Raw genomic sequence first — 26,467 nt, forward strand, 5'->3', positions numbered from 1 at the left:
ACCGGAGTGAGGTATCATAATTAAAAATCCACAACAGTTAAACATTTGTGTATATAAGCCCACTTTTTATATTTGAGAGGGAACAGAGCAGGGATAGAGCACAGGGGCGTGCAGGGGGAAGATGCAGCCGACAGGAGCGGGGAAATCCCAGAGGATAAATCATTGCAGCAGGTCAAACACTGCCCCGATAAAACGTGAACAGGCAAATCTGTGAACAATCCTGCAGCTCTTTGATGCTCCCCGGAGGTGCAGCCCAAGTGAGACGGAAGAATGGAGGCAGCTGTGCTCAGAAGGAATGTTCCTGGAAGATTCAGGAGCAGAGGCTCGTGAGGATTTAGGAGCAGGAACTCAGCACCTGCGAACTGGAGGTCTTGCAGGTGAGACCATCCTGAGGCAATTATTTCCCCGATCTCTTACGGGGTTTGATACCAGTAGAATGGCACAGTAATTCAGTAACCTCGGGAGAGATAATATTGGTTTACTCATCCTCACCTTTGCTGAAGGCTTAACTTTGGCCTGAAGGTTGGACTTGTCAGAGGGTTCCAGAAGGGTTTGGGTCAGAGGGGACATTACAGGTCATCCCCTGCCATGGCAGGGACACCTCCCACTGCCCCAGGCTGCTCCAGCCCCAGTGTCCAGCCTGGCCTTGGGCACTGCCAGGGGTCCAGGGGCAGCCCCAGCTGCTCTGGGAATTCCATCCCAGCCCTGCCCACCCTGCCAGGGAAAAGTTCCTCATTCCCAAGATCCCAATATTGAACATTTTGCGTTCTCACACAGCTCCTTTGGGTCCATCAATATTTTGGGTTCTCGCACAGCTCCTTTGGGTGATTAAATGTTCTGGGTTCTTGCACAGCTCCTTTGGGTTTGTCAATATTTTGGGTTCTTGCACAGCTCCTTTGGGTCCATCAATATTTTGGGTTCTCGCACAGCTCCTTTGGGTGATTAAATGTTCTGGGTTCTTGCACAGCTCCTTTGGGTTTGTCAATATTTTGGGTTCTTGCACAGCTCCTTTGGGTCCATCAATGTTTTGGGTTCTCACCCAGATCCTTTGGGTACATGTCATGTTTTGCTCAGGTTCCCAGTTTGACCCAGGATTTGTGTCCTGCCGACCAGGTGGAACCACAGGAGAGCTGCCTGCCTGTGCCCTATTCCCTGCACAGCTTATCCATTAACACCACCATCCTATTTGCCTTTATTTACCTGCTCCCTGCTTTCAGCTCTCACAAGGTGAGAATTTCAAGGCCAACAAAACCCAAACCCTTTCAGCGATAACCAGACCAAAAGCCAACAAAAATCCCTTTCAGTGCTAAGCCGTGCCTGCTGGTGAACATCGGCGCAGGGTTTAAGCCTAACAAAAGATTAGCTCGTTAAATACTCTCGGAGCCTTGCAGAGGCAGAGCTGAGGACTAACAGCCCCCAGCCAGCCGTTAATTCTCTTTGTAGGACACAAACCTCATGCGGAGTTCTCGATGCAATCGCAGCAGGAATAATTCGTTAGGGATCTCTGTGCTCTCCCTGGAGCCCGGAGCAGAGATTTTTGTCATTCTGCTGGAACTGAGCCGTGAGAGGGCACCGGGACAGGGGGAAGCAGGAGCAGACAGGTCAAGAGGTCCCTTCACACCCTTCGGCTTCCCAGAGGAGTTTTGGGACTGCAGCGATGTTAAACTCAGACCTGTCCCAGTGGCAGCTTTGCATTTCTTGCTCCCCGCACTCGTTACTCAATTACTTAACAATTAATTAATCTCACGCTCCCCCGTTCCGTCAAGCTCTTTACACCCCATCTGTTTCTAAAACAGCCCTAGGCTAATAAATTTGATTTTCGGAGTTCGGCCCCGGGAAGGATTAGCACACACTCCTTTATTAAAGGATGAGCGCAGGTATTAATTAATTAATTAATTAATGCTCACAGATGTCGGACTTTAGCCCCAACCGAAGATCCCCTCGCAGTCTGGTGGGAACAACTTTTATCCCTGGGGGGTTTTAATTAGGCTGGACTCGCTCGGATTGTTGTAACTCCTTCTCCTCCCCGACTGTAGATCAAAGTTGTAATTTTTTTGCAGTCAGAGGTAAGGAAAAAAATTCCTTTTGCTCCCGATTTTTTTTTGCATTGGGAATTAGAGGGAAGTCGAGATTCCAGAAAAGGGGGAGAATTTAAATGGGTGTCCCCAGCATGGGAGGGAGGGAGGGATTTGTCAGGATAAACACAGACAGGTCCAAACTGCCTGGCTGCAGATAAGAATTACTTGTGGTATAAAACTTCCAATCACTTGTATAAAAATTATCTATAAAAGAATGTGAATACAGTATTATCAACATTTATATAGTAATTCTGAATCTTAATGCCTTTTGAGATGGAAAAATAACCCCAGAGCCCTGTATTTGTACATAAACCAGTTCTATATCCTATTTTAAATGTTATTTTAACTGCGGGAAAGACAAAGCTGCGAGTGAAAGAATTCTGCTGGAGGACTGGAATTCTTTCCTGTTTTCAGAACACACGGATGTTCATTGCGTTTGTCCCGGGTTCCTAAATTCCCTGCTGCGAAATTCCATCGTCTCGCGGCCGGGAGGGAAGGAGGAGGAGGAGGAGGAGGAGGAGGAGGAGGAGGGGTGTGCTGGTGGGCAGCCCGGCGGGTCGCGGGGGTGCCATCTGTGCTGAGCCGATCCGGGGCAATCCCGAGGGCAATCCCGGCCCTCCCCAGCTGCTCCGGGCGCTCGGGAAAGGCAGGAACGGGCAGGGCACAGGGGGATGCCGGGTGCGGGGCTGGGCAGCGCAGAAACCCAAAGAAACCCCAAAATGAGGCTGGAAAAGCAGGGAGGAGGAGGAGATGCTCCTTCATGCCGAGTCCCACTCTTCCTTCTGTTTTTCACTCAATTCCTGAATTCCCGGCGTCCCACAGGGAGCGGAGCAGCCCGGAGTTAAATTCGGAAATAATAATTCCAGAGCGTGTTAAAAAACAGCAACAAAGCTTGCAAAGAAATGAAACTCTGTCATTTTCGCTATACTCAAGTACTTTAAACCTGCTCATTGTCCAAAAGAATCCTTGATTTTCCTTTTATTTTGGTTAAGCAGCACTGTTATAATGAAGCAATAGAATAATGAAGCCAAGGTGAAAAACAGATATTTTCTATTGATTTTTAGTCTAATTCAATCAAATCGCGGATTGGAATTAAATTTGGAATTTGAGAAGCACAAAGTCCTGGCGGCTGCCCTGGAACCTCGTGTTGGCTCCTTTTGGACAACTCCAGGCTTTTGATTCTGCTCGGGAATTCCCTCCCCCGATCGCTCCCGGAGGCTTTTCCCGAATTCCTCCTCCTGCCCTAGGGAAGGACCCTCAGTTCCAACCCCCCTTGCTCGGGGGTCTCTCGGGTGTTTAAAGCCAAGAGCCCTTGCCGGGCTCATCGAGGAGCTGTGATTTCATTCTCGCCTCCTCTTCCTCCTCCTCCTTCCCTGCTCCTGGAATCCGGGAGGTGAGCGTGGAAAACGACTCCGACCTCAGCTGGATTTCACCTGCCCCAGGCAAATGAAAGGCAGCCCTCAAAATCAAACTGCAAATGAAACTGCCCCGAGCCCAGTGCCCGGGCCGCCTCCACCCTCGGAATTCATTAAACAGCCTCGAGTTTCCCGGGTAATAAACGCTGCTTTCCTCACTGTGCTCCGCAAAATTCCTTAGCGAGCTTAGTTAGATCCATTTTCCTGGGAGCCTGGAAATAACTCCAAGCTTTTGGAAGCTCCCAGAGATTTTGTTCACTTTAAATAAAGCGCCCAGATTGTCTTGAACTTCATTATTTTAACTCCTACTACATCAAACTTTTATTTTAAATGTTTCCTGGTTTAATGTGCCTGTTTATCAGAATATAAGCCCTAATCACAGTTCATTTGATTTTTAAAAAATACTTTTGTTTTAATTTTATTTCATCTTTCACAGCTTTTAATCTCCCTCCCATTCTGCACCATTGCCACTTGATCTTGGCTTTTATTCCGGTTCTTCTTTGCAAAACTCAGGGAACTTTTAAGTTTAATATGTCTTTTAAAGGAACTGTTGGTTCCACTGATGTGGGGCTGGGTGATGCTGGGGTGGCAGCAGGGCTGGGACATCCCGAAGGGCTCCTCCCACCCCAGGGAACTTGTGCTAATTATGGATTTTGGGAACAAAACCTGGAATACTTCAGAGCAGCAATACAAATTAACGAGTTGCTGATGTAGAAGCACATGCCATGTGCAGTCAAGAGGTACAATGAGAATTTGTCTTATTCATAATGACCATTTTATTTTCATGGAGGTTATGGTGCAATCCTTCCCTTTTGCCTTCTCCCTTTCCTTTTCTTTTTTCCTTTTTAATTTTTTCTCTTTCTTTTTTTTTCCTCTCATTTTTCTTTCTTTTTGTTTCTTTCTTTTACTTTTCTTTTTCTACCTCTTTTTCTTTTTGTTTCTCATTCTTTTTGTCTTTCTCTTTTTCTTTTCCTTTCCCTTTTTTTCTCTTTTTCTTGTCTTTCTCTTCTCTTCTCTTCTCTTCTCTTCTCTTCTCTTCTCTTCTCTTCTCTTCTCTTCTCTTCTCTTCTCTTCTCTTCTCTTCTCTTCTCTTCTCTTCTCTTCTCTTCTCTTCTCTTCTCTTCTCTTCTCTTCTCTTCTCTTCTCTTCTCTTCTCTTCTCTTCTCTTCTCTTCTCTTCTCTTCTCTTCTCCCTTTCTTTCCCCTTTCCCCTTTCCTTTCCTTGAAATTTCCTTTCCTTTCCTTGAAATTTCCTTTCCTTTCTCCTTTCCTGTTTCCTTTTTCTTTCTTTTTATTTTTAATCTTTTTATTTTAAATATTTATTTTCTTCCATTTTCTTCCCTTACTTTCCCATTCCCCCTCTTTTTCTTGTCTTTACGTTCCTTTTCAATGATTTTTCCTTTTCCCAGGATTAGGACCCCACCTTTCTCTTTCTCTCAACAGCCCTGACAGAGGTTTTCTTGAAATGTTGTTCCATTATTTTGATTATTCCCTCTCAGCAGCTCTGCCTGACAAACCCGTTTGTCCCACAGCACTCGTGACCGAGCCCTGCTGTAAATCAGTAACCGGGGCTGTTACTGATTGCTCTGAAAGGAATAAAAAAACAAACCAAAACCCAAACAAACACCCAAAGAAGCTTTTACCTCTCCTGTTAATTCTCTTCCCTGCCTCATTCAGGAGCGGATTTAGCGGGGCAGAGCAGGAAGCTCGGGAAGAGGAGCAGGGTGACCCGGGATGGAGGGATGGACACAGATGCTGGAGGGCTGGGCTGGCACCCAAGGGTGGCAGCGCCCTCGGCAGCGGGTGCAGCGAGTCCTGGCACGGAGGACACGGAGGGCAGAGCGCCAGGGCTGCTCGGGGAGGGGGAGCAGGGAGGGACTGGAGAGAGGAGAAGGCGCTGCTGGTGCCCAGCACAGCCCCGAGCTGGGAGAGGGCTCTGTGCCCCGGGACAGGGATTGGGATTGGGATTGGGGTTGGGATTTTGTCCCCGTGCCCTGCTCAGGTGGGACCCCACCTGCAGAGCTGCCCCAGCCCTGGAGGAGCTGGAGCTGCTGCAGAGCCCAGAGGAGGCTCCAGGATGAGCAGAGGGCTGGAGCAGCTCTGCTGGCAGGAAAGGCTGGCACAGCTGGCATTGCTCACCTGCACAGGAGAAGCTTTGGGCTGAGCTCAGGGTGGCCTTGCAGGGCCTGCAGGAGCCCCAGGAAAGCTGGAGAGAGACAATTTCCAGGGGATGCAGGGACAGCACACAGGGAATGGCTTCCAACTGAAAAATGACAGGTTTAGATCAGATATTAGGAACAATTTCCTCCCTGGCAGGGTGGGCAGGGCTGGGATGGAATTCCATCCCTGCATCCCTGGCAGTGCCCAAGGCCAGGCTGGACACTGGGGCTGGAGCAGCCTGGGGCAGTGGGAGGTGTCCCTGCCTGTGGCACTGGGTGAATTTTAATGTCCCTCCAACCCACCCCACCCCATGATCTGTGATCCTCCCCTGCCCTGGGACAGCTCCTGCTTTTCCCAAGTGCAGTTTGGCCTTTCCAGTCAGTGGCTCCTTCCCAGGCTTTGCCTCCTGTTTGCTGCACCCCTCCTGAGAGCCTCAGGTCTGGGACATTTCACTCCAAATCCTGTCCAGCACAGTCCCCATTTACCTTTTTGGGGTGCTTTTCCTGTGCCAAGCAGCCCCTCTGGGCTCCTTTCTCTCAGACAGGTTGTTCACCCTAAGAGTCTCCCACTCACAGAGGTCTGAGCCTCTCCCACACGGTCCAGACACTTAAAGGGAGTTTATAAAGTACCCAAAATCGCAATACTTTAATTTTACCTCACTCTGAGCAAGGCAGGTGCCCTCCAAAAGAAAACAGACCTGAAGGAAATCCCCAGCCTCGTTTAACAGCTTATTCTGATGCTAAATATTGTTAAAGTTCTGTTTTATTTCTTGCTTAAATCTGTTTAATCACTGGGGCCATTTGTTCTTGTTCTGTGACCAGAACTCTCCCCGTGCTCCACGTTTAGCTGGAGCCTCTCCCCACTATTCTTTGTGCCCAGCGAAGCAGATCCAGCCCTGAAAACATCTCAGGAGTGTTTTTTTTTTCTCTTAAAGCTGCTAAAAGTGGTTTCACACCTGGTCCAGACCTCTCCCCAAGGAAGATGTTCATCCTGGAACAACACAGGCTGCAGGGACAGGAATTTCCTGCTGCCAGGTTTTGCTTCTGAATTTTTTGAATTCTGTGGAACAGCAGATTGCAGCTGGAAAACATTCACCAGATTTTCTCTTTTTTGTTGTTTTCTTTCTTTTTAAAATTTTTAAATAGATCACTTTTTAATTTTTACAATAGACCACTGTTTTAATATTTGCTGGTGTTTTTATCAACAGCATCCAAGGGATTCACCATTGCCATTCACCACTTGCAGCTGCATTTCCTGACAATATCTCACGACTGGCTCTTAAAGCAGAATGTCTGTGGCAGCACAACCTAAAGGTTCAGAGAGGATTTCAGAGAAAGAATTCCATGGCAAGAGGGGTCAGGCATTGGAATGAGCTGCACAGGGAGGCCTGGAGTCCCTGTCCCTGGCAGTGCCCCAGAGGTGGCTGGATGTGGCCCTTGGGGACAGCGCTTGGTGCTGCTGGGTGATCTTAAAGGTCTCTTCCCACCTTGGTAATTCTGGGATTCTGTGATGTTCATTTTTCTCCATTGAATGATAACCAATATTTTATTTTATTTTATTTTATTTTATTTTATTTTATTTTATTTTATTTTATTTTATTTTATTTTATTTTATTTTATTTTATTTTATTTTATTTTATTTTTTAATTTCATGTTATTCCATTTCATTTTATTTTACGTTTTATTTTATTTCCTTTTATTAATTTCGTTTTATTCTATTTTATATTTTATTTCATTTTATTCTATTTTATTCTATTTCATTCAATTTCTTCTATTTTATATTTTATTTTACTTTGAAATGTCATTTTATTCTATTTAATTTTATGTTACATTTTATATTTTATTTTATTTTTTAATTTCATGTTATTCCATTTCATTTTATTTTACATTTTTTATTTTATTTTACTTTTTAATTTCATTTTATTCCATTTAATTTTATTTTACATTTTATATTTTATTTTATTGTATTTCAATTTATAGCTTATTTTTTATTTCATTTTATTCCATTTTATTATATTTCATGTGATTCCATTTAATTTTATTAGGTTTTATTTTATATTTTATTTTATTTCCTTTTATTTATTTCATTTTATTCTATTTTCTATTTTCTATTTTAGTTTTTTATTTTAATTTTATAGTTTATTTTATTTTAATTTTATATTTTATTTCATTTTTTTATTTTATATTTTATTTTATTCTATTTTATTCTATTTATTCTATTTTATATTTTATTTTATTTTACTTTTAAATTTCATTTTCTTCTATTTTTTATTTAATTTTATATTTTATTTCCTTTTATTTTATATTTTATTTTATTCTATTTATTCTATTTTATATTTTATTTTATTTTACTTTTAAATTTCATTTTCTTCTATTTTATAATTTATTTTATATTTTATTTCCTTTTATTTTATATTTTATTTTATCCTATTTTATTCTATTTATTCTATTTTATATTTTATTTTATTTTACTTTTAAATTTCATTTTCTTCTATTTTATATTTTATTTTATATTTTATTTTATATTTTATTTTTTTTAATTTTATTTTATTTTATATTTTATTTTATATTATATTTTATTTCATTCTATTTTATTCTCTTTCTTTTCATTTCTTTAGTTTTATTCTCTATTTTATTCCACATTTATCCTGTTTTATTCAGTCCCTGTTATAGAATTGCAGCGTACCCGCCGCATTTCCCCTGGCAGCGCGGGGCGCTGGGGGCAGATCCTCGCAGGAGAATCCCCTGGGATGGGGGGGATCCGTGGCCGCTAGATGGAGGTGTCAGCGCTGGGAGCGCTTCCCTTTCCTGCGGGAACTCAATCATTAGCGTTAATCATTAGCGCTAATCCCCTCACTCACGCTGAACCGGCCCCAAACCCATTTTCCCTCCCTCCGCCTCTCCCGGTGGAGCCGCCGCTCCGTTCCCTGCCCCGGAGAAGGGAAAGGACGAACAGCTAAACCTGCACAGTGGGGACGTGCAGCCTGATTTATTTATCTTTTCTGGCCTCTGCGGCTGAATTAATGCTTCAAACTGCGGGGCTCTTGGGGCAGGGAGGTCCTCTGGCCCCGGAGCCCTGCAGAGCCCGATCTCCGCTGCCCTCGGCCCCAGTTAATTACAGAAAATACAATTAATGACCCCTGTTCCCCTCAGACCTGCAATAGGCACCTTGTGGTTCCCGTGACCATTTCCCGGTGCTTTTCCTGCCGGGGATGCCAGCCCGCAGGGACAGGGATTTCACCCCGCCAGCTTTTGCTCCTGGAGTTTTTGAATTCCCTGGAACAGCAGATTGCAGGTGGAAATTCCTCAGGTGGGATTTCTCCGGGGGGCTGGAGCTGCTGCTGCTGCTGCAGAGAATCCAGAGATTTGCTCCTCGGAGGGGAAAGTGTCACCAGCCCTGTCAGGAAGCATCCAAGAATTGGGTTAAAAATGGCTTTATTTCGGCTGGGTTTGGGTTAAACACCTGGGGCTCGCTCAGGGAAGTGGCTTTTCTTTTAACAGACCTGTCTGCACCTGAGAGGACGGAGATTTTATGTCACTCAGCACAATTGATCACAAAACCAGCTTGTATTCGGCTTATTCCTCAGAAAAAGGCTCAAATAAAGACTTAAATCCAAACCAATTACAGAGGCTGAAGAAATCTGGTGCGGGATGTTTAGAGGTGTGTGACTGTCACAATAACTTCAGAAAAAATAACTGCATAAAGTTACTTCATAAAAAATAACTTCATAATAATAACTTCATAATAATAACTTCATAAAAACAACTTCAATAACAATACAATAACTTCATTTTAAAACTTCATAAAAACCCAATAACTTTATAAAAAACGGTGACCTTTGAAGCTTGGGCCTTCCCCTGGAAGGGGGTGCAATGTAGATATAAAAATAAATAGAGGCATATTATTACATAAAATATTTTACATAGATAAGGCGTGTATACAATGAAATATTAAAAATATAATAAAAATATTTGTCTAGGACTCTTAGGTCAGACTAACCAGGCAAGCACACCAAGGGTGGGTCAGCTTGTCCCTAAGGCAGATAAAAGAATTACAACACACACAGCAGCAATTTTCAGCTGAGTTTTAAGTCTTTGAGTGAGGAATTTTGTTACTCATGTGGCATTTTTATATCAATATTTATCATTTCTATTATAGACCATCCAACGTGGCCTTGAACACTTGCAGGGATGGGACATGGAGCTCATGTCTTTCTCTCTTTAGCAATAATAATGCATTATATACAGTAATTTATATAAAAAAATATATCCATATACATACAGTATATAATTATATACAGCATGTGTTATATGCATTATATATACTGCATGCTATATATATTCCCGCATATACACACAGTATATTTTGTTATGTAGTAACAGTATATTGTTACATAAAGCACCATTTTATATGCTATATATTGTATATTAAATATATACCACATAGACATACAGCATAATATACACAGAATATTTTAATATATATTATATTACATATAATATACAAAAATACTATAAATACAGTACACACACTATAGGGTGTGTATATATATATATGGTATACTATATGGTAAATAATATATGGTATATTATAATAACATATGGTATTATAATATAGATGGTAATAGAATAGAATTATCATATATGTGGTATATTGTAATAATATATGATATAATAATATATGGTATATGGTAAATAATATGGTATGCTATATGGTAAATTTTCAGCTATAATACATTATACATAGTGCGTACGTGCACTACATACACAATATATACTAAATATACAGTATAGATGGTAACTATAGTATATTTTATACAAATATAATTTATTGTGTGGGCGGCAGCTCAGCCGCTCCCTCACGGCGCTGCCCTCGCCCAACATGGCGGACGCGGCCTCACGCGCCACCTGTTGCCGCAGCGGCGGCGGCTTCCGATTGGCTCGCGCGGCCCGAGGGGGGCGCGGCGGCGGCCTCCGATTGGCTGCTGCGGGACGGGGGCGAGGGAAACAAGATGGCGGGCGGGGGGTGGGAGAAGCCGCCTCAGCGACGTCGCTGCTGCTGCCGCCTCCGCTCGCCTCCGGCCATGGAGGAGCCGCCGCTCCAGCAGCCGCCGCCGCCCGGGGAAGACGAGGAGGAAGGGGAGGAGGAGGAGGAAGAGGAGGCGGACGCGGAGTGGAGCTTCGTTGACCGCGAGATGGAGGCGGTGGCGCTGCGCGACCTGCCCACCGCCACCATCGCCTGCAACCTGGACCCGCGCGTCTTCCAGGACGGCCCGTACCGGGTGAGGCGGCCCGGGAGCCGTGAGGGGGCGCGGGGTGCGGGGCTGGGCCGGTCGCGGTTCTCTGTGGGAGAGAACCCTCGTGGGAGGGGGGATGAGGGGGCGAGGCCGTGGCTGCGTGTCCTGCCCGGCCCCTCGGTGCTGCCGGGAGCCCCGTCCCGAGCCGGGCTGGGCTGAGCTGAGCCCGCTCCGAGGGTGGAGCCGGGGCGGGCCGGGAACAGGGACAGGAGCAGAGGGAACGGCCTCAGGCTGGGCCAGGGCAGGCTCAGCTGGGACAGCAGCAGGAATTTGCCCATGGAAAGGGGGCTCAGGCCTTGGCAGGGGCTGCCCAGGGAGCTCTGCAGTGCCCATCCCTGCAGGTGTGCCCTGGAGGTGGCACTGAGTGCTCTGGGCTGGGGACAAGGTGGCCGTGGGGCACAGCTGGCGCTCCATGGTGCCCAAACCTCGGTGATTCCATGATTCTGGGACTTTCAACACCTACAGCTATTTTGCCTTCATTCCTTTGCTTCCTGAACCTGTAGCCCAGGGTGAAGCTCTGCATGAAGCAGGAATGAAATAAAATATGCCTGCACCACCCTCGCCTGAGCTTTGTGCTTAAGGTTTTGTTTGATGCACCTGTTGTTGTGGTTCTATTCTTTTTTTCTTGTTTTTGCTATCAAACCCTTTCATAGTGGGGGAGGTGCTTAATTTTTAAACAGATTTGAGTTAAACAGAACAGACTTGAAAGATTAGGCAGTGATAGCAAATGAATTTGAGTCTCATCATCTCAGTATAACTGTGTTGTCTTCACCATGGATGACAACATGTGCAGATCCTGCATAAATTGCATTTCTAAGGTAAAGAATGAGAGAACTGCCTTGAACTTGAATAAATATCTGTCTCCAGGGGGGAAGAAAAGTCTCAAAGTTTTAGAAGCAGCACAAAACTTCAAAAAAAAAAAGGCAGGTGGAGATCCTTGAAAGGTAGGTGCCCACAGACTTTTAATAGATGAAAAATCAGTTTAGGTGTGTGGTTACTGAATTTCAGCACTGAAATACATAATTTAGCTTCATTTTATAAAGTTACAGAGCTGGGAAGAGCTGATAACTCTTGAAAGCTGGAAATAAGTGACATTTTTAGGAACCCACATGGACTGGACATGTTTTTAGTTTGTTTTGTTGGCCAAATGTCAGGAAGGTGCAGAGAGAGAAAGTGAAATGAGGCCCTAAGGCTGTATCCCAGATTTTGGAGGTGTGAAAGGTGCCCTCAGCATTTGGATGATTTAAGAAAAACAAAGTTCTATTAAAAATGAGGAAAATATTGCATTGTCCCATGGTTTATCCAGTTTTGCAGAGCATTTGGTGGTTCTGGTGTCCAAGGAAATGCAGGAATTTTGTGACTCAGGTGTGAGGTGATGGGGTCACACTGAAATGTCACTGTCTGAATCACCTGAGAAGGATTCCAAGGTAGTTCTGAAAGGCTGCACTTGGTTAGGGGGTGAACTTTAAGAAAATTCCTTTGGTTTGGTGGAGAATGTGCCCAGAAAATTCCAACTTGTGCAGCAGAGCTGTGGAATTTGGTGCTGTTGAAGGGATCCTCACACTCAGTGTTTGTAAATACTCTGAATTTCCCTGTGTTTGGTTGGTTCTTCTGTGTGAACATTCTGCTTTTCCCAGCAGATGTAGCCCTCCTAAAATACCTTTTCTCTCCAGTTAAATGGGATTTTCCCCCTTCAGTGGGCCCCTTAATAATCCTGGATTGCCCTATTTGAGGAGGATTGATCCAATCAAAGGTGAGGCAAGACAGCCACTGATCACTGTTTCTATTCTGCCCCTCCCAGATCATCATTTGTACTGGAAGTGCTGCTTGAATATTCCTCTTCTTCCTCCTTTTCAGTTCTTTCATGTTTTTTATTGAGGTGTTGATAATCCCAGTTGAGAAATCAGAAGCTTTAGATGGTTTGTGATCAGTCTCTGAAAACCAGACCTTCCTGTCAATTCTGCTAAATGACAGTTTATTCTCAGAAGAAATAAAAGTTCTTCATGACCAGTTTCTTAATACCAGTCCCAAAATCTTTCTGAGTAGAAAAAATTAAATTTACCTAAGCACTTGCTCTCAAGTTTTCTAAAGCACAGTTCAGGAATTCCTTTAAACTCTGTATATTTGTACAGGAAATTACCACTGACAAAACTCTTTTTTTTCTGGTCTTCAAATTGGCAAATTACCTTTGGAAAAATTTGGATTTTCTGCACTGTCTTACATTGGATCTGCAGCTTTTGGTAGCTTAGGTGTTGACTGTGTGCTTGAGGAATTGTAATTCTTGGATTTTATTTTTAAAACTGTGTCCCTGTGTACTCATTTATTTAAGAAAATGTATCAGTAGCTAATATCCAATTAGGTTGTTGTGTTTTTCCATCCTCTTCATGTGATATTCCATTTTTAAGGGCTGTTTTCTGTCAGTAGAGGACACTCAGGGTTTTTTGGTGGAATTTGTGCTGTCAGATCCAAGCAGGTGAAACGTTTTCCTGGCTCCTGTCATCCCCAGGGATGTGCCAAACTTCCCTGGGAATTTCACAATTCTGGCACGGGCACAGCGAGGCTCAAAAATGAAATAGTTTCATTTCTGCCTTGTTGGAACCCTGGTTATTACTGAGAATTTCAGACTTGCTGTGCTGACAAGCACTGACACCAAGAGAACGCTGCATTTGACCTGAAGCTGTGAAGAAAACTTCCAAAATTAAATAACAGAACTAAAATTATAACTGTGGAGTTTAAATAGAAGAGTGTAACATCACATAGTAGAAAACTTAGAGTTTAAAGTTTGAAAAAATCATAATATATATAAAACCAGATAAAAGTTTTAAAACAGAAACTAATTATTCTTCTTCACCTTCTTCATTAATAATATTGTGCAATTAAATAAAAAAATCCACATTACAAATCACAAGTAGTTATTTAGTTAAAAGTAAAAATAATTTAAGTATCATTTCTTAATTAACCAATTTATCCTTAAAACCCTTATAAAAATACAACTCAATTTTTAATTTATGCAAATAAAATACTATAAAACTCACAGTTTGTGAAACTGTAATACAAATAAAAACAAATAAACAAAAATTACCATCTCACACATTTAATCCCAACCTTAACAAAAAACCCCTAAGCCAGTTTCCATTTCCCTTCTCTGTGGGCACCTCTCAGCTGGGCAAGGAGGAGCACAAAGGGTTCCTGCAAAGAATTTCATTCCTCAGAAAATCGTTGGGGTTTAGGGCTAGGAGAGATTTTTGATGGAGACAATTTTCCCCTAAATTCCTTGAAAATACTTCTGAGATTTTGAGGTGCTGGAGTCCCCATCTCTGGGAGTGTTTGGATGAGGCACTTAGGGACATTTTAGGTGTTTAAAAATCATATTTTAAACCCATTTCCATATTTTAGACTTTATTTTGTCTTATTTCCATGATGGTTCTGCTGGGAAAGTCACTTCCACCTTTAATGATTCTGTGATTATTACCTTAATATGCTAATTTTTGCAAATTAATGAACATAGCAGCAAGTTTTCCATAATTACCAACAACTTACATTCATGGAGAAACTGGAAGCAGGTAGTTCTGTCATGGGAACAGCTTTTCTCTGGGAAAACTTCACTGGAAAACTGAATTATTAAACAAATTCATCTTGCTGGAAGTGCACTCTGAGTTGGAATTGAGCCTGTGTCCTCACATAACCCCCAGACCTGGCTGGAAACTATTATTTATTAAATATCTGCAATTATTTATTAAAAAAATGAGTATATTATATTTGTGCTTGAAGGTAAAGCCCAGCAGGTGAGTTGTGTAACTCAGGAGAAGCAGAGTCCTGGGGATTGCAGCTCCCAGGTTGTGCTTCTCCAGTTTGGGGTGGTCTCAGCTGGCAATAAAGCACTTAAAGGAGCTTTGCTTTGGGGCATTTGAATTGCCTTGGAGCCACTGAAATCATCAGGAGGTGGATTTGGGGTTTTTAAAGTGTTTAAAGGATTCCTTCTGCTTTGCAGGAAGTTTAGCAGATTTCTCAGGAGCATTTATAAAACTTTCTTTACAAATAATCTCAATTTTCTGGTAATCTCTTCCTGCCTCAGCCACGTGCCTTGTAATCCTTTTACTTCACGTTTTTTAAGCCTCTTAGATCACATTAAAAAGAAAACATTTTAAAAGCAGATTTAGAAAAAAAAAAAGTGGTTTTACATTTATAGATTTTTGTGACCACAGCTCTGGTTTTGGCAAAATATTTCATAATGGGAAAGTAAAACTTAATTATTGGCACCTGCATATATTTTGAAGGTTTTCATTCTTCCTCTGCCAAGAAAAAATATATATCTTTTTTTGTGACAGTATTTATAGTTTTTAATGCTTCTGGTTTCCAAAAAAGCTCAGGGTTAAGAGTGTGGTTTAAAATCACATCTCAATAATCTGGATTTACTTTGAACACTAAAACCATTACAAGAAAATGAGAAACCTTGCATTATGAGAACTTCTGGAAGTGGAGGTATTTAGTTAAGTGGAGGTATTTTGAGCAGCTTCAGGTTTATATCACACTTGAACCTTTTGCAGGTCTCCAAAAGAATTATTTCTGTGTCAAAAATTCACTTTTTGAAGTCCTCAAAGTGGGCTGATCAGTGGTTCAAGCAAACAATACAAATACTTTTATAGGCAGAAAAAAATGGAAAATATAATATTTATATATTTCTTTAAATATTCAAATAACTCTTGCTGCACAAGGTGGTTGTTGGGTGCCTTAAAAATACCTAAAGCTAGAAAAGCAGAGTTGTAAAATTGTCATGAGTAGCCTCAGTGTTGGAGTTGTTAACAAAAATTACTTCCCTGGGATCCAGTGCTCCAATCCTGAGCTCAGAGTCTGGAAGAAAGATCCCACACGAGGTCTGAGCTGTGCCAGGATTAACAATTGCATTTTCTTGGAGAACCAGAGGGAAATTTAGGAAAACATTGGTGAAATTCCTGGTGATGCCTTGTGCAGGCTGACCTAGAGCAGAGGCTGGGCAGAGTAACAGAATAAAGCAGAAATTTATTAAAATAATAATGACCAAATAATAATTTACTGATAATTTAATAATAAAATGTAATAATTTATTAAAATAAAATTTAATAAATCTTTTAATAAATATTTATTCAAAGGATCTCCTGCATGGACCCACCTGGGGCAGCACCAGAGCCCAGCCAGGGCTGCACCCAAGATGACCCAAAACGGCCCCAAAATGCCCGGCCGGGCACGGGGTCTCTCCCTGGGATCAGCTCTGCTCCATTTGCACCTTGCAGTTCATTGTCCCATCCCAGCTTCAGCCCCTGCAGTCCCACCCTGCTTGTTTTTCTCTCTGCAGCCCACGGGGTTTGTGCTCCTGGCTGAGATTTGGCTCATTTGTCCTTGGTGCCCAGCTGGAGCAGGAATTGTTTTGTCTCCCTGCTCTGTGCACAGAGCTCACCATCCCATAATATGAACCCAGACCCACACACTAAAACAGCACAGAATGTGAAGAATAGAAAAGCTCAAAGCTGAGGCATCCCTGGGAGCACCAAATCTACATCACAGTGCTCTGGAGAGCTTTTCCTCATGTCCTTGGGTTGTGCCTTTTGCAGGAGCAAGTGGAGCTTTGTTCCCAGGATTCTTGTCCCATTCATTCATTCATGAAAAAGATGGAAATGAGTGCAGTGGTTTGGAGGTGAGACTGCCTTGAAACTCAGCCCAAACACCCCTCAACAGCATCAGCATTAAAGAATTATTAATATCAGCAGTCACTGAGCTGTCCCATGCAGCACAGGCTTAAATTATCAAGTCTTTTTAGCAGCAAAGGTTGAATTCTGTGACAGTTTATTGCTGAAGTAGTTCATCCAGTAGTTTATTCAAGTTTTAACAAGCAGTGTTTATAAATTTATAACTAAGACTGATTATTAATAAGTAGCATTACTTGCTGTCATAACTGAAGGGCAGGAGAACTGAAGATGAGGGAAATAATTAAAAAACAATGATGGAAATTCATATATTGGTGTTAAGCAGAAATTCCAGTGAAGTTTGGGGATTGTTCTTGTTGCAAACAGAAGATCTGGGCTGGGTTGGGTTGGAGGGGACCCCAGGATGATCCAGCTCCAGCTCTGCCCTGGGCAGGAACACCTGACCTGGCTGGGTTTGGTTAAATTTGGGGTTTTATTCCTGGTATTTAAGCACTTTCCTCAGTGGCCATTTGGGGCAGTTTTCATTGGGGTTTTATCTCTTCTTCTGACCAGGTGTTCTTTTTTTCCTCTTAAAATATGGAAATATGCTGGGAATGATTGAAGTGTGGGCTGTGTTCAGTGAACCTGAAGTTGGGACTGAGCTCTAAAATACCATTTGAAATATTTTTTTTGTGGGTGTGATGCATAATTAAGCTATGCAAGTCATTGTCCTAAAATGTTTGGGAATGCTGATATTGAAAACGAGGTGGTTGGTGGGTGGTGCTGCCAGGCCCAGGGATTTAGGATGTGACAGTGTCCTAGATGGAGTCTGGGAGGTGCTGCCAGCTTTGGATGGGAGCAGAATCCTCCAGCAGGACCTGCTTTAGACCTTTGCTCTCTTCCTCCCTGCATCTTTTACTGCCAGAGATGCCCAGAATTAATTTCATTAAATGTGGCAGTCACTGATTGATCACTCACAAAAGCAGAGCTGTCAATACTCAGTGAATTTCATTTAATAAAATATAACTTCCCTCTTCCCTGGGCAGATTTTCAGAGGCTCACAAGTGAGGGGCTGGATGTAATTTTGCTTTTTGAGGTTTTCTTTGGAGTTATTTTGGTGCTGGCAAACAACTCTTGGTTTTTGAGCTCTCGGGAGTTGGATTTGATTTCCTTTGTGTTGCTGAAATGCAAAAGGCAGCAGGAAAATTGAGAGAGCACCTCTGGTACAGCAGTGCTGTGGGAGTTCAGGGCTTTTTGATAAACTGATTTATTGATAATGTCTGTATCCCACATTGGTAAAAATAATCATTAAAAAACCCATAAATGGAAATTTTGGAGTTTTTGATGCAGCCAAGTAACCCAAAATCACTTTATTTTCTTGTATGGACTGAAAACCATTCTGGAAACTTCCTGAAGGTTTGGTCCTGAATTCAGAACAAGTGGCTGTTTGTGTGGAGGCCTCTTAAAATTCAGGCTGTTTTCCAGGAAGAGCAGGCTGAAAGACAGGAGAATTGTTCCTTTTTTTTTCCTGAAAGTAGGAAGCTGAGCTGGTGAAGTGCCAGAAGAGCCAAGCTGTATTGTTAGAATAAATGGATTTTTTTCCTGTTTGTATTTTTTTCCCCATTCATAATCCATATAGTTAAACAAAACACTTCTGTGGGTTTGTAGTTAAAATACCCTCCTCCTTTCTGATAACCCAGCAAGTGAGATAATATTATTAAATCCTTTAAGAACAACTCCCATCTCTGATTATTTTAGTATAGAATTGTTGATAGTCCCTGAAAGCTGCAGCAGGAATATGTCCATTACTGTGGAAAAAGAAAATAAGAACTAAAATATCCATTACCTTGGAAATAGAAAATAAGAACTAACATGTCCCTTACTGTGGAAATGGAAAATAAGAACTAAAATGTCCCTTACTGTGGAAATAGAAAATAAGAACTAAAATGTCCATAGCTGTGGAAAAATATGATGAAATAAGAATTAAAATGTCCATATCTGTGGAAAAAGGTGATGAAATAAGAATTAAAATGTCCACTACTATGGAAAAAGAAGATGAAGTAAGAACTAAAATGTCCATTTCTTGCAGGTTGTGATGTTAAATAATAAGAGGGAGTTTCTGGTGGCAAGCAGAGCTCGTGGAGGGGGAATCAGTGGGAATTGCTGGGGTGTCTGCCCAGGTCTGGGTGTGTGGCCATTCCTTTGCAGGATTCATTGGCCCTTGGGTGCCATCCAGCTGGGAGCCAGCATTGCCTGGCTCATGGAAACTCTGATGAAAGGTTGAATTTTCCTGGGGCTCCAGGATGAAGCAGCTGCAGGGGCAGGCAGTGGAAAGTATGAACAGCTCCTGCCCGGGGTTGTGCAATGCAGAGAAATCAGCTCGGGGCAGGTGAGATCAGCAGGGCCTCTCCAGACCCAAAACCAGCCCACCCCACCGAGCTTGCTTCCCACACTAGTGGGGTGTTCTCCCCTTGGGCAAGGCTTAGAATCCATGTAAGGTACAAATAAACCCAGTTCTGGAAATTTCTCAGGGATCTGTCCCAACACAAAAGCTCCTCAGCTCTCCCAGAGCAGCTGAAGTGCAGGAATTCTTCACAGGAGGTGGTGTCAGGAGAGGCTGTTCCTTAATCTGTGCCTTCCTTCCTCAGCTGCCAAAGTGGGGTTCTGTCCTTACCCACTGCTCTGCAGTGATGTTCCATCTCCCCTGCTGGGAAGAAGGCACATCCAGACATTTCTCTAGCAGAAGTTGGAAAGAGATGCAGAACTGTGTTGGCTTTCAGCAAGTGGGAGTTCCTAACCTAAAAACCACTGCCTGGAATATTCAGGAATTTAAAATACTTTCAAGAATTATTTTCTAATGCTGACATTTTTGCCCCTTTAATCAAAACAGGTGGGTTCTTCCCCATATGAATAAATAAAGAAATAAAACGTATCCTCAGAGCTCTGTTGTTATACACCTTAACAGCTTTAAATGCCAGTATGCTGCTGATGTGTCACTAATTAATGTCTAAGATAATTACAGTGTGTCAGGCATTAACCTCACCAAAAATGCAGGTGATTTGGGATAAATTCCAGACTCTTCTGTGACTCCTTTTATTATCTTTTATTATTTTATCAGGGGCTTGGATGGGATAGTGGAAGGGGTTTGGAATTAGATGATCTTTCAAGTCTCTTCCAACCAAGCCATTCCATGATCTTTAGCATTGCTTTTGAAATACTTTTGAAATTTCCAGGTACACTTGATTTGTTCTTTGAAATGCAGAAACTTCTTGTAATTGCTCTGAGTTTTTTCCTACCCTCCCAGAACATTCTTAGAAAATATTTTTGAAGTTTCTCTTCCATTGTTCCTTCTGTGACTGCAGTGGAAAATGTCATTCTTTAAAGATCACAGAAATACCAGCCTGCTCTGACCAGCTCCTGTTGTTTTCCAAAGCCTCCTGTGTTAAAGTTGAATTTTTTATTTCCTTTTGTTTTTCCCTTAGTCACAGAGGATGTGTCAGAGGATGAGCACGTAGCTTCTGCTTTGCCTGGGATGATATCTTTAATATTTGAGTTAAACAAATCCTGCTGTCATGTTAGAAGGAACTAGAAATGAAAAGAACCCCAAACACCTGCTCTTTTCATCCTTATCTTTGCTCTCCCTCAAGTCATAGTTTTGGCATAATACAGCTGCACTTTTCATGATAATAAATTGTTAAGTACAGAAGTCTTTTTCATCCTACTCCAGTGGGATTATGGTCATATCTTCACTCAGTGGGACAGTTCTTGTACCTGTCACAGCTGAGAAAACACCACAAAAATTTAGAAAAATACTTCAGGGACAACTGCCTTTCCTCTTAGAATTTTTTTTTTTTTTAACTCTTCAGAAATGGCAGTTAAACAGGAAAAGAAATCTTAAACCTCTGAGTCCACAGGTGATACAGGCCTGAAGGTGTGTGGGAAGCACAAAATGGCTGCAAAATGTTTGCTAGTCAGAGGGCATTAATGAACCAGTATAAAATAATGAGCAGCTGAATAATTCTTAGGCACTGCTGGGAGTCCTTTCCATGGTTCACAGGGCTGGTGAGAAATGCTGAGAATGAGGTTTTTATTGAATATAATCAGAATGGTTTGGGATGGAAGAGATCAAAGATGGTCTCATTGCCAGCCCTGCCATGGCAGGGACACCTTCCACTGTCCCCAGTGTCCAGCCTGGCCTGGGACACTGCCAGGGGTCCAGGGATGGAATTCCATCCCAGCCCTGCCAGGGAACAATTCCTCATTCCCAAATCCCATCCCTCCCTGCCCTCCACATTCCCTGTGTCTGTCCCTCCAGCCCTCGTGGGAGAGTGGGCCTGGGTTAAATGAAGATGATTTTAGTGAGTGCCTCTGGTTGCTCTGGGGTTGTCAGTGCAGGAAGTAAATAAAGAGTGAGATCCAGCCCCATAGTGCTTTGGAATTCAGGGGGATGAGGAGGAGCTGGGACCTGGCTTGGTGCTATTTAGGTACCACTTTGGGCTGGGAAACAAATGCTGACAGTGGGGGCTATTTTTGAGAGGTGTTTATTTCTCACTGTTCATCAGCTCCTGGAGTTATTTGTAGTAGATCCATCCTTTCCAGTGCCTTGGTGAGTAATGATGCTTTAAAAGGTAAAAATCTAAAAAAACTCCAGAAGAAATAAATTTTAAAAATCCTTGGTTCTAGGAGGAGCAGATGGAATGACAGGAATGAGGTGTTGATCACTCAGTGATTGTAAATTGGAAAGCAGAGTTACTTCAATCCTCCTTCTGTGTCACCCTGCCCTGAACTAAGCTGGGTTTGAAGTGCCCCAGTTCAGTGTTTGGTGCTGGTGGTTGCATCATTATAGCAGAGCAGTTCCCCCATCATTTCATCCTTAAAAATTGCCCAAGGATAAACTCTCAGCCCAAGGGAAAGGATCCTGTGACAGCTGAGGGAGAGGAGAACAAAATCCAGCTGCAACATGACAGACCATGAGGATTTGGGGGAAAGAGCTGCATCCATAAATCTAAACACAAACAATCACCATGAACAAAGAAATGCTGAAAGATTTTAATCTGTCAACCCAATCAGGTCAGCCTGAAAGTGAAGAATCTTTATTTTTTAAAATAGATTGGATGTGGGACACCAAATTCACTAATGAGCAGAGAGCTCTGGCTGTATTTATTTCATGTATTTGCAAATTATTGTTTAATCTCTCCTCCCCCCCAGTTATTTGAGTCTCCCTTTGTTGCTGCCTGTACTGATTAGGGCTTTGCATTGCAAATGCTGATTTGAAGACTCTCTAATTTGGCATTTCAGCCCTTGCTGTAACGTTGAGGTTGCAGAAGGTGGAACTGGAAATGCTGTTTAAGCTCTTTCCTTGCTCTGCTGGGCAGGTTGGAAATGTCAGCTGTGATTTTCTGAGTTGGCTTTAGGCACTATCAAGGTAGAGGCTGTTGGATCAGATCACTTTGAGAAATGATTGGTTTGTGGTGCTAAAAAATATGAAATAGAGTTTGTGAAACTCTGCCTGCTAAAAGGGGCTCTCAATCACAGCCAGGCTGTTCTTGTGGAGAACACTTGGGTGCATTCATGTGCTTTCCTCCTAGTCCAGCCCCTGCAATAAAGCACTCCAAGCTTTTTAGAGTACTTCAATCAGAACCCAGTTCATCTGGAAAAAATGATAAGGCTCAGCTGCTCACACGGGCACAGTCCTGCTGGCAGTGTTTGCTGAAGGGCTGAGCACACAGCAGAAGTTTTTCCTTTGACTGAAGCGTTGTTGTTGCAGGAGCTTAATACGGTTCCTCAGAAATACCTTGGAGAGTGGCACCAGCTGCAAACACACCAGAATAGCTCAGGACAGAGCCCTCCTGGGAGCTTTGGGCCCTTTCTGCCTCCATGGGGAAAGGAGTGGGGGGATTTTCCAAAACAGGGCTTGGGGGCTGAAAAAAGCAGTAAACAAATTCTGAAAGAGTCTGAGGGCCCAGCCCTGGAGGAGCTGGAGCTGCTGCAGAGAGCCCAGAGGAGGCTCCAGGATGAGCAGAGGGCTGGAGCAGCTCTGCTGGCAGGAAAGGCTGGCACAGCTGGCATTGCTCACCTGCACAGGAGAAGCTTTGGGCTGAGCTCAGGGTGGCCTTGCAGGGCCTGGAGGAGCCCCAGGAAAGCTGGAGAGAGACAATTTCCAGGGGATGCAGGGACAGCACACAGGGAATGGCCTGAAACTGAAAAATGACAGGTTTAGGTGGGATATTGGGAAAAAATCCTTCCCTGGCAGGGTGGGCAGGGCTGGGATGGAATTCCCAGAGCAGCTGGGGCTGCCCCTGGATCCCTGGCAGTGCCCAAGGCCAGGCTGGACACTGGGGCTGGAGCAGCCTGGGGCAGTGCGAGGTGTCCCTGCCATGGCAGGGGGGGCACTGGGGGGCTCTGAGGTCCCTCCCAGCCCAAACCAGTCTGGGATTCTTTGAAAGCTTATTAATTCCTCCAAGTGTGTTATCACCCTCAGATTTATTATTTGACCTTCACTTGGAACATTTTGCAACACTGGAAACCTGTTCTGGTCTTAGAATGGATCACAGAATCATGGAATGGTTTGGGGTGGAAGGGACATCAAAGCCCACCCAGTGCCAGCCCTGCCATGGCAGGGACACCTCCCACTGTCCCAGGTGCTCCAGCCCCAGTGTCCAGCCTGGCCTTGGGCACTGCCAGGGATCCAGGGGCAGCCCCAGCTGCTCTGGGCAGGGAGAGCAGGAGTTGTTTCCTGTGGAATTGCACAGAGGCAGCAGCCCAGGTATAAATAGTGTGGAAAATGTCCCAGGGAGCTTTGGTATCCCCACCACTGATCTGCATGGGAATCACAGTTCCCTTACATTTCTTATGGAAAATAAGAGGAGATGAGGGGCCTGGGGACTGCTTTGAAGATTTATTGAAGCAGCACCCTCCAGACTCAGCTGGATCAGAGGCTGAGCAGGACTTGGAGCAGGTCTGAGTTGGTCTCACTGCTGTGTCTTGGGTTTAAGTGACACCTGAGGGATTTTAGGAACCAGTGAGCCATGGAGTCTCATGGAACTTGTAATTATTTCACAGTCCCTCTAGGTAAAACAACTCTTTGTAGTTTTGTGACTTCCAAGAAAAGAACAAAATTTAACAGGTGATATAAGTGTTCAGGGAGGCTCTTTCTGAATTTCCTTTAAATAAAAGTAAAATAATAGAAAAAGGCACCTGGTTTTTAGGCTTCCAAGGCTGGAGTTCTAATAAATGAGGATATGCAGGGAATAGAGTAAAAGATATGTATCAGTTTTGTTTTCTTCTGATATTTAGGGGAAAAATAATTAAATCAGAGTTGATAGAATGAAGTTATTAAAACTGCTGTTTGTCTTTAGAGGGAGAGAGGCACAAAGATTCCCAGTTAGAAGCCAGCCCAGGAGAACACCCTGCTTTCCATACCTTGCAGACTTAGAGAAATGTTTTCCAGGAAAGCTGAGTACAGCCATGAATCACTTCTGGAAAACCCAGTGGAAGGAATTAGTCAAAGAAATGCTGCAGTGGCCACCCTTTGCCTATCAGGAAATGGGGCAGCTTTCCATGATTCTCTACAGATCATGGGACACCCATTTTCAAAAGCTCTCATGAAAAGAGCAAGTGAAAAATTGCTGCTCATTGACTTTCTAAAAATGCTTATTTTGAAATAAATATAACATTTAATACCAGCCAGAAGGGCTTTTCACTGAATTTCCCTTTTCTCCTTGGATTTTCCTGCTGTCATAATCAGGGGAGCTGGGGAGGAACTGGCAATGAATGGTGTCCTCACAGGCAGTAAATTGGCCAAATATTTCTTTTCTGGTTGATGATGAATTAATTATTTCATGTTATCAGTGTAATTATCTCCAGTCTCTGCTTTGCCCCTGCAAATGCCTGGCAGTGTGGGAACCTCCATGGTTTTAACATGATCTGTGTTCATTATTCTGCTCTTACAGGGCTAAAAGAAACCAGAAATGCCACCAAAAATGTGAGGAGGGTGAGGGAGTGCAGCTTTCATCATTCTTGGAGTAAATCCTGGGGGAATTTTTGGGAGTGGGCTGTGGATCCAAGTGTCTGGGGCAGCTCCTGGGCTCTGGAAAGAGATACTTTGGAAAGAGCTGCTTTATCCTGTCAGAGATGTGAAGCTGAATATTGAATGCCTGACAAGTCCTATTTTCTGCAGCTCCCACTTCTTTGCCAAGAGCTGCCTCTGCCAAAGGTGATGCATGCAGGATTTTCAGGGAGCTGCAGAGGAAGTTGGGTTGTGTTTGGGTTTTTTGGTGTGTTGTGTGTTGGGTTTGGTGGTGGTGGTTTCTTTTCCTGTGGGAACAGCTCATGCATGGAGGTATTCTGGATTAAACCAGCCAGGCCAGGGGGAAGAGGTTGAATTTTTGTTATTAATAAATGAAAGCTGCTGCCTTTGTGTTCAGCTGTTCTGAACTGCCCTGCTCAGCTCCTGGGCTGCTCTGGGAGAGGGCAAAGTAAAGGAATGATGCTTAAACACCTTGAATTTCCTGGGAAAGTGGATGATGCCTCAGTTCCAGTTCAATCCACCTGAAGACATTTTAAAAGTTCAGCCATTCTGGATCTCACAGAACCAAGCTTGACCCTCTCACTGCACCCCTCCATCCACTGGAATTTTTATTTCTCCACAATTTGTGTCCACTTTGCAATGCCTCAGAGAGCCATTTGCAATTCTTCCTGTCACTTTTGGCCTTTGATTCTTAAGACCCCAAGCCTGCATCCTCTGCCAAATACACTTTTCATTTCTCCCTTGTCCTTTAACCCTTTTTCCTGGTGGAGATTTTCTGAGAGGCTCCAGACATTTCAATATTTGGCTACTCTCTGATGATTTGGGGAAATGTCTCCCAAGATGACTTGGAGAAAGCCCTTCAAGGGACATTTTCCTTCCCTTTCAGTGAATTAGGGATAAATGAGCATCATAATTCCTCAGCTCACATCCCTTTATTCCAAAATACCAATTTTTGAACAAAGCAGAGAGATTTCTGGATTTTCCTTAGAGGGTTTTGTTCTTCCCTCAGCAGGTTTGGTTGGAAATCCTGGATGGCACAGGTGTTGGAATGTTTTACCAAATTGAGTGATTTTATTTTTAGATGAATAGAAAAATAATTGCCATGAAATACTGTCTGAAAATGTTTATTTCCTTTTGAGTACCCAAAATGAGGGCAAAGTCATCATTAATTTACTCTGGATCATTTGAGTGTGTTCCCAGCAGGAGTGGAAACATGTTGGAAAAAGCCTTTACATTTTGGAATATATTTCCCACATTCAAAGGTTTTCTAAATGAGGCTGGTGGTTACTCAGCTACTCTGTAGTGGAATTTCCAAGTGCCCACTTTTGTGTTCCCACTCAGTGAACAGGAATTCAGTGTTTAATGCTTGGAAATGGAAGTGTAAATCATAGATTTTTTCCAAGGATGGAAGAAGCACACTGCAGGTATTTATTTTTCAGATGGCTGGCTGGAAAACTGTGGCCCATGGAATCTGTAAATGGCCCTTGTGTGACAGAGCACAACTCTGGATATTTTATTTGAATATATTTGGATCTCCTAATGCAAAAATGACACCAGCTCATACATTTGAAGCTATTCAAATGTATCCTGTAAGTCTTCAGGAAAAACAGCTCCTTCTTGGCACTGCAGTTGGAATTTGCATTAAAGAATCATCAGGGGTTTATTTGAATCTTTTTTTAATCCTTCAGTGCAGTCATTGTGGAGTGGCTGCAGTTTGTGTGGGAATTCAGGAATTGGTTTCCCAGGAGCCTCCCTGGCATGCAGAGGTGCTGCCCAGCCCCACTTCCACGGGGCTCCCTCAGCACTGCAGCTTTGTGCTGGAAGGACACA

The 26,467-nt window shown here is 43.1% G+C and overlaps 1 protein-coding gene across 1 annotated transcript in view; it reads left to right on the forward strand.

Annotated features, from left to right (window-relative positions):
* Positions 1 to 10,679: 10,679 nt before the first annotated feature.
* RCAN1 (regulator of calcineurin 1) overlaps positions 10,680 to 26,467 on the forward strand; it is a 37,683-nt gene continuing 21,895 nt past the window's right edge. The window contains exon 1 of the mRNA XM_084226239.1: positions 10,680 to 10,933. Within this exon, the coding sequence (XP_084082365.1) occupies positions 10,736 to 10,933 (198 nt within the window). The 5' untranslated portion in view covers positions 10,680 to 10,735. The remainder of the gene's footprint in view (positions 10,934 to 26,467) is intronic.

Source organism: Fringilla coelebs (genome assembly GCF_963513975.1).
Source record: "Fringilla coelebs genome assembly, chromosome: 2".
NCBI classification, from domain to species: domain Eukaryota; kingdom Metazoa; phylum Chordata; class Aves; order Passeriformes; family Fringillidae; genus Fringilla; species Fringilla coelebs.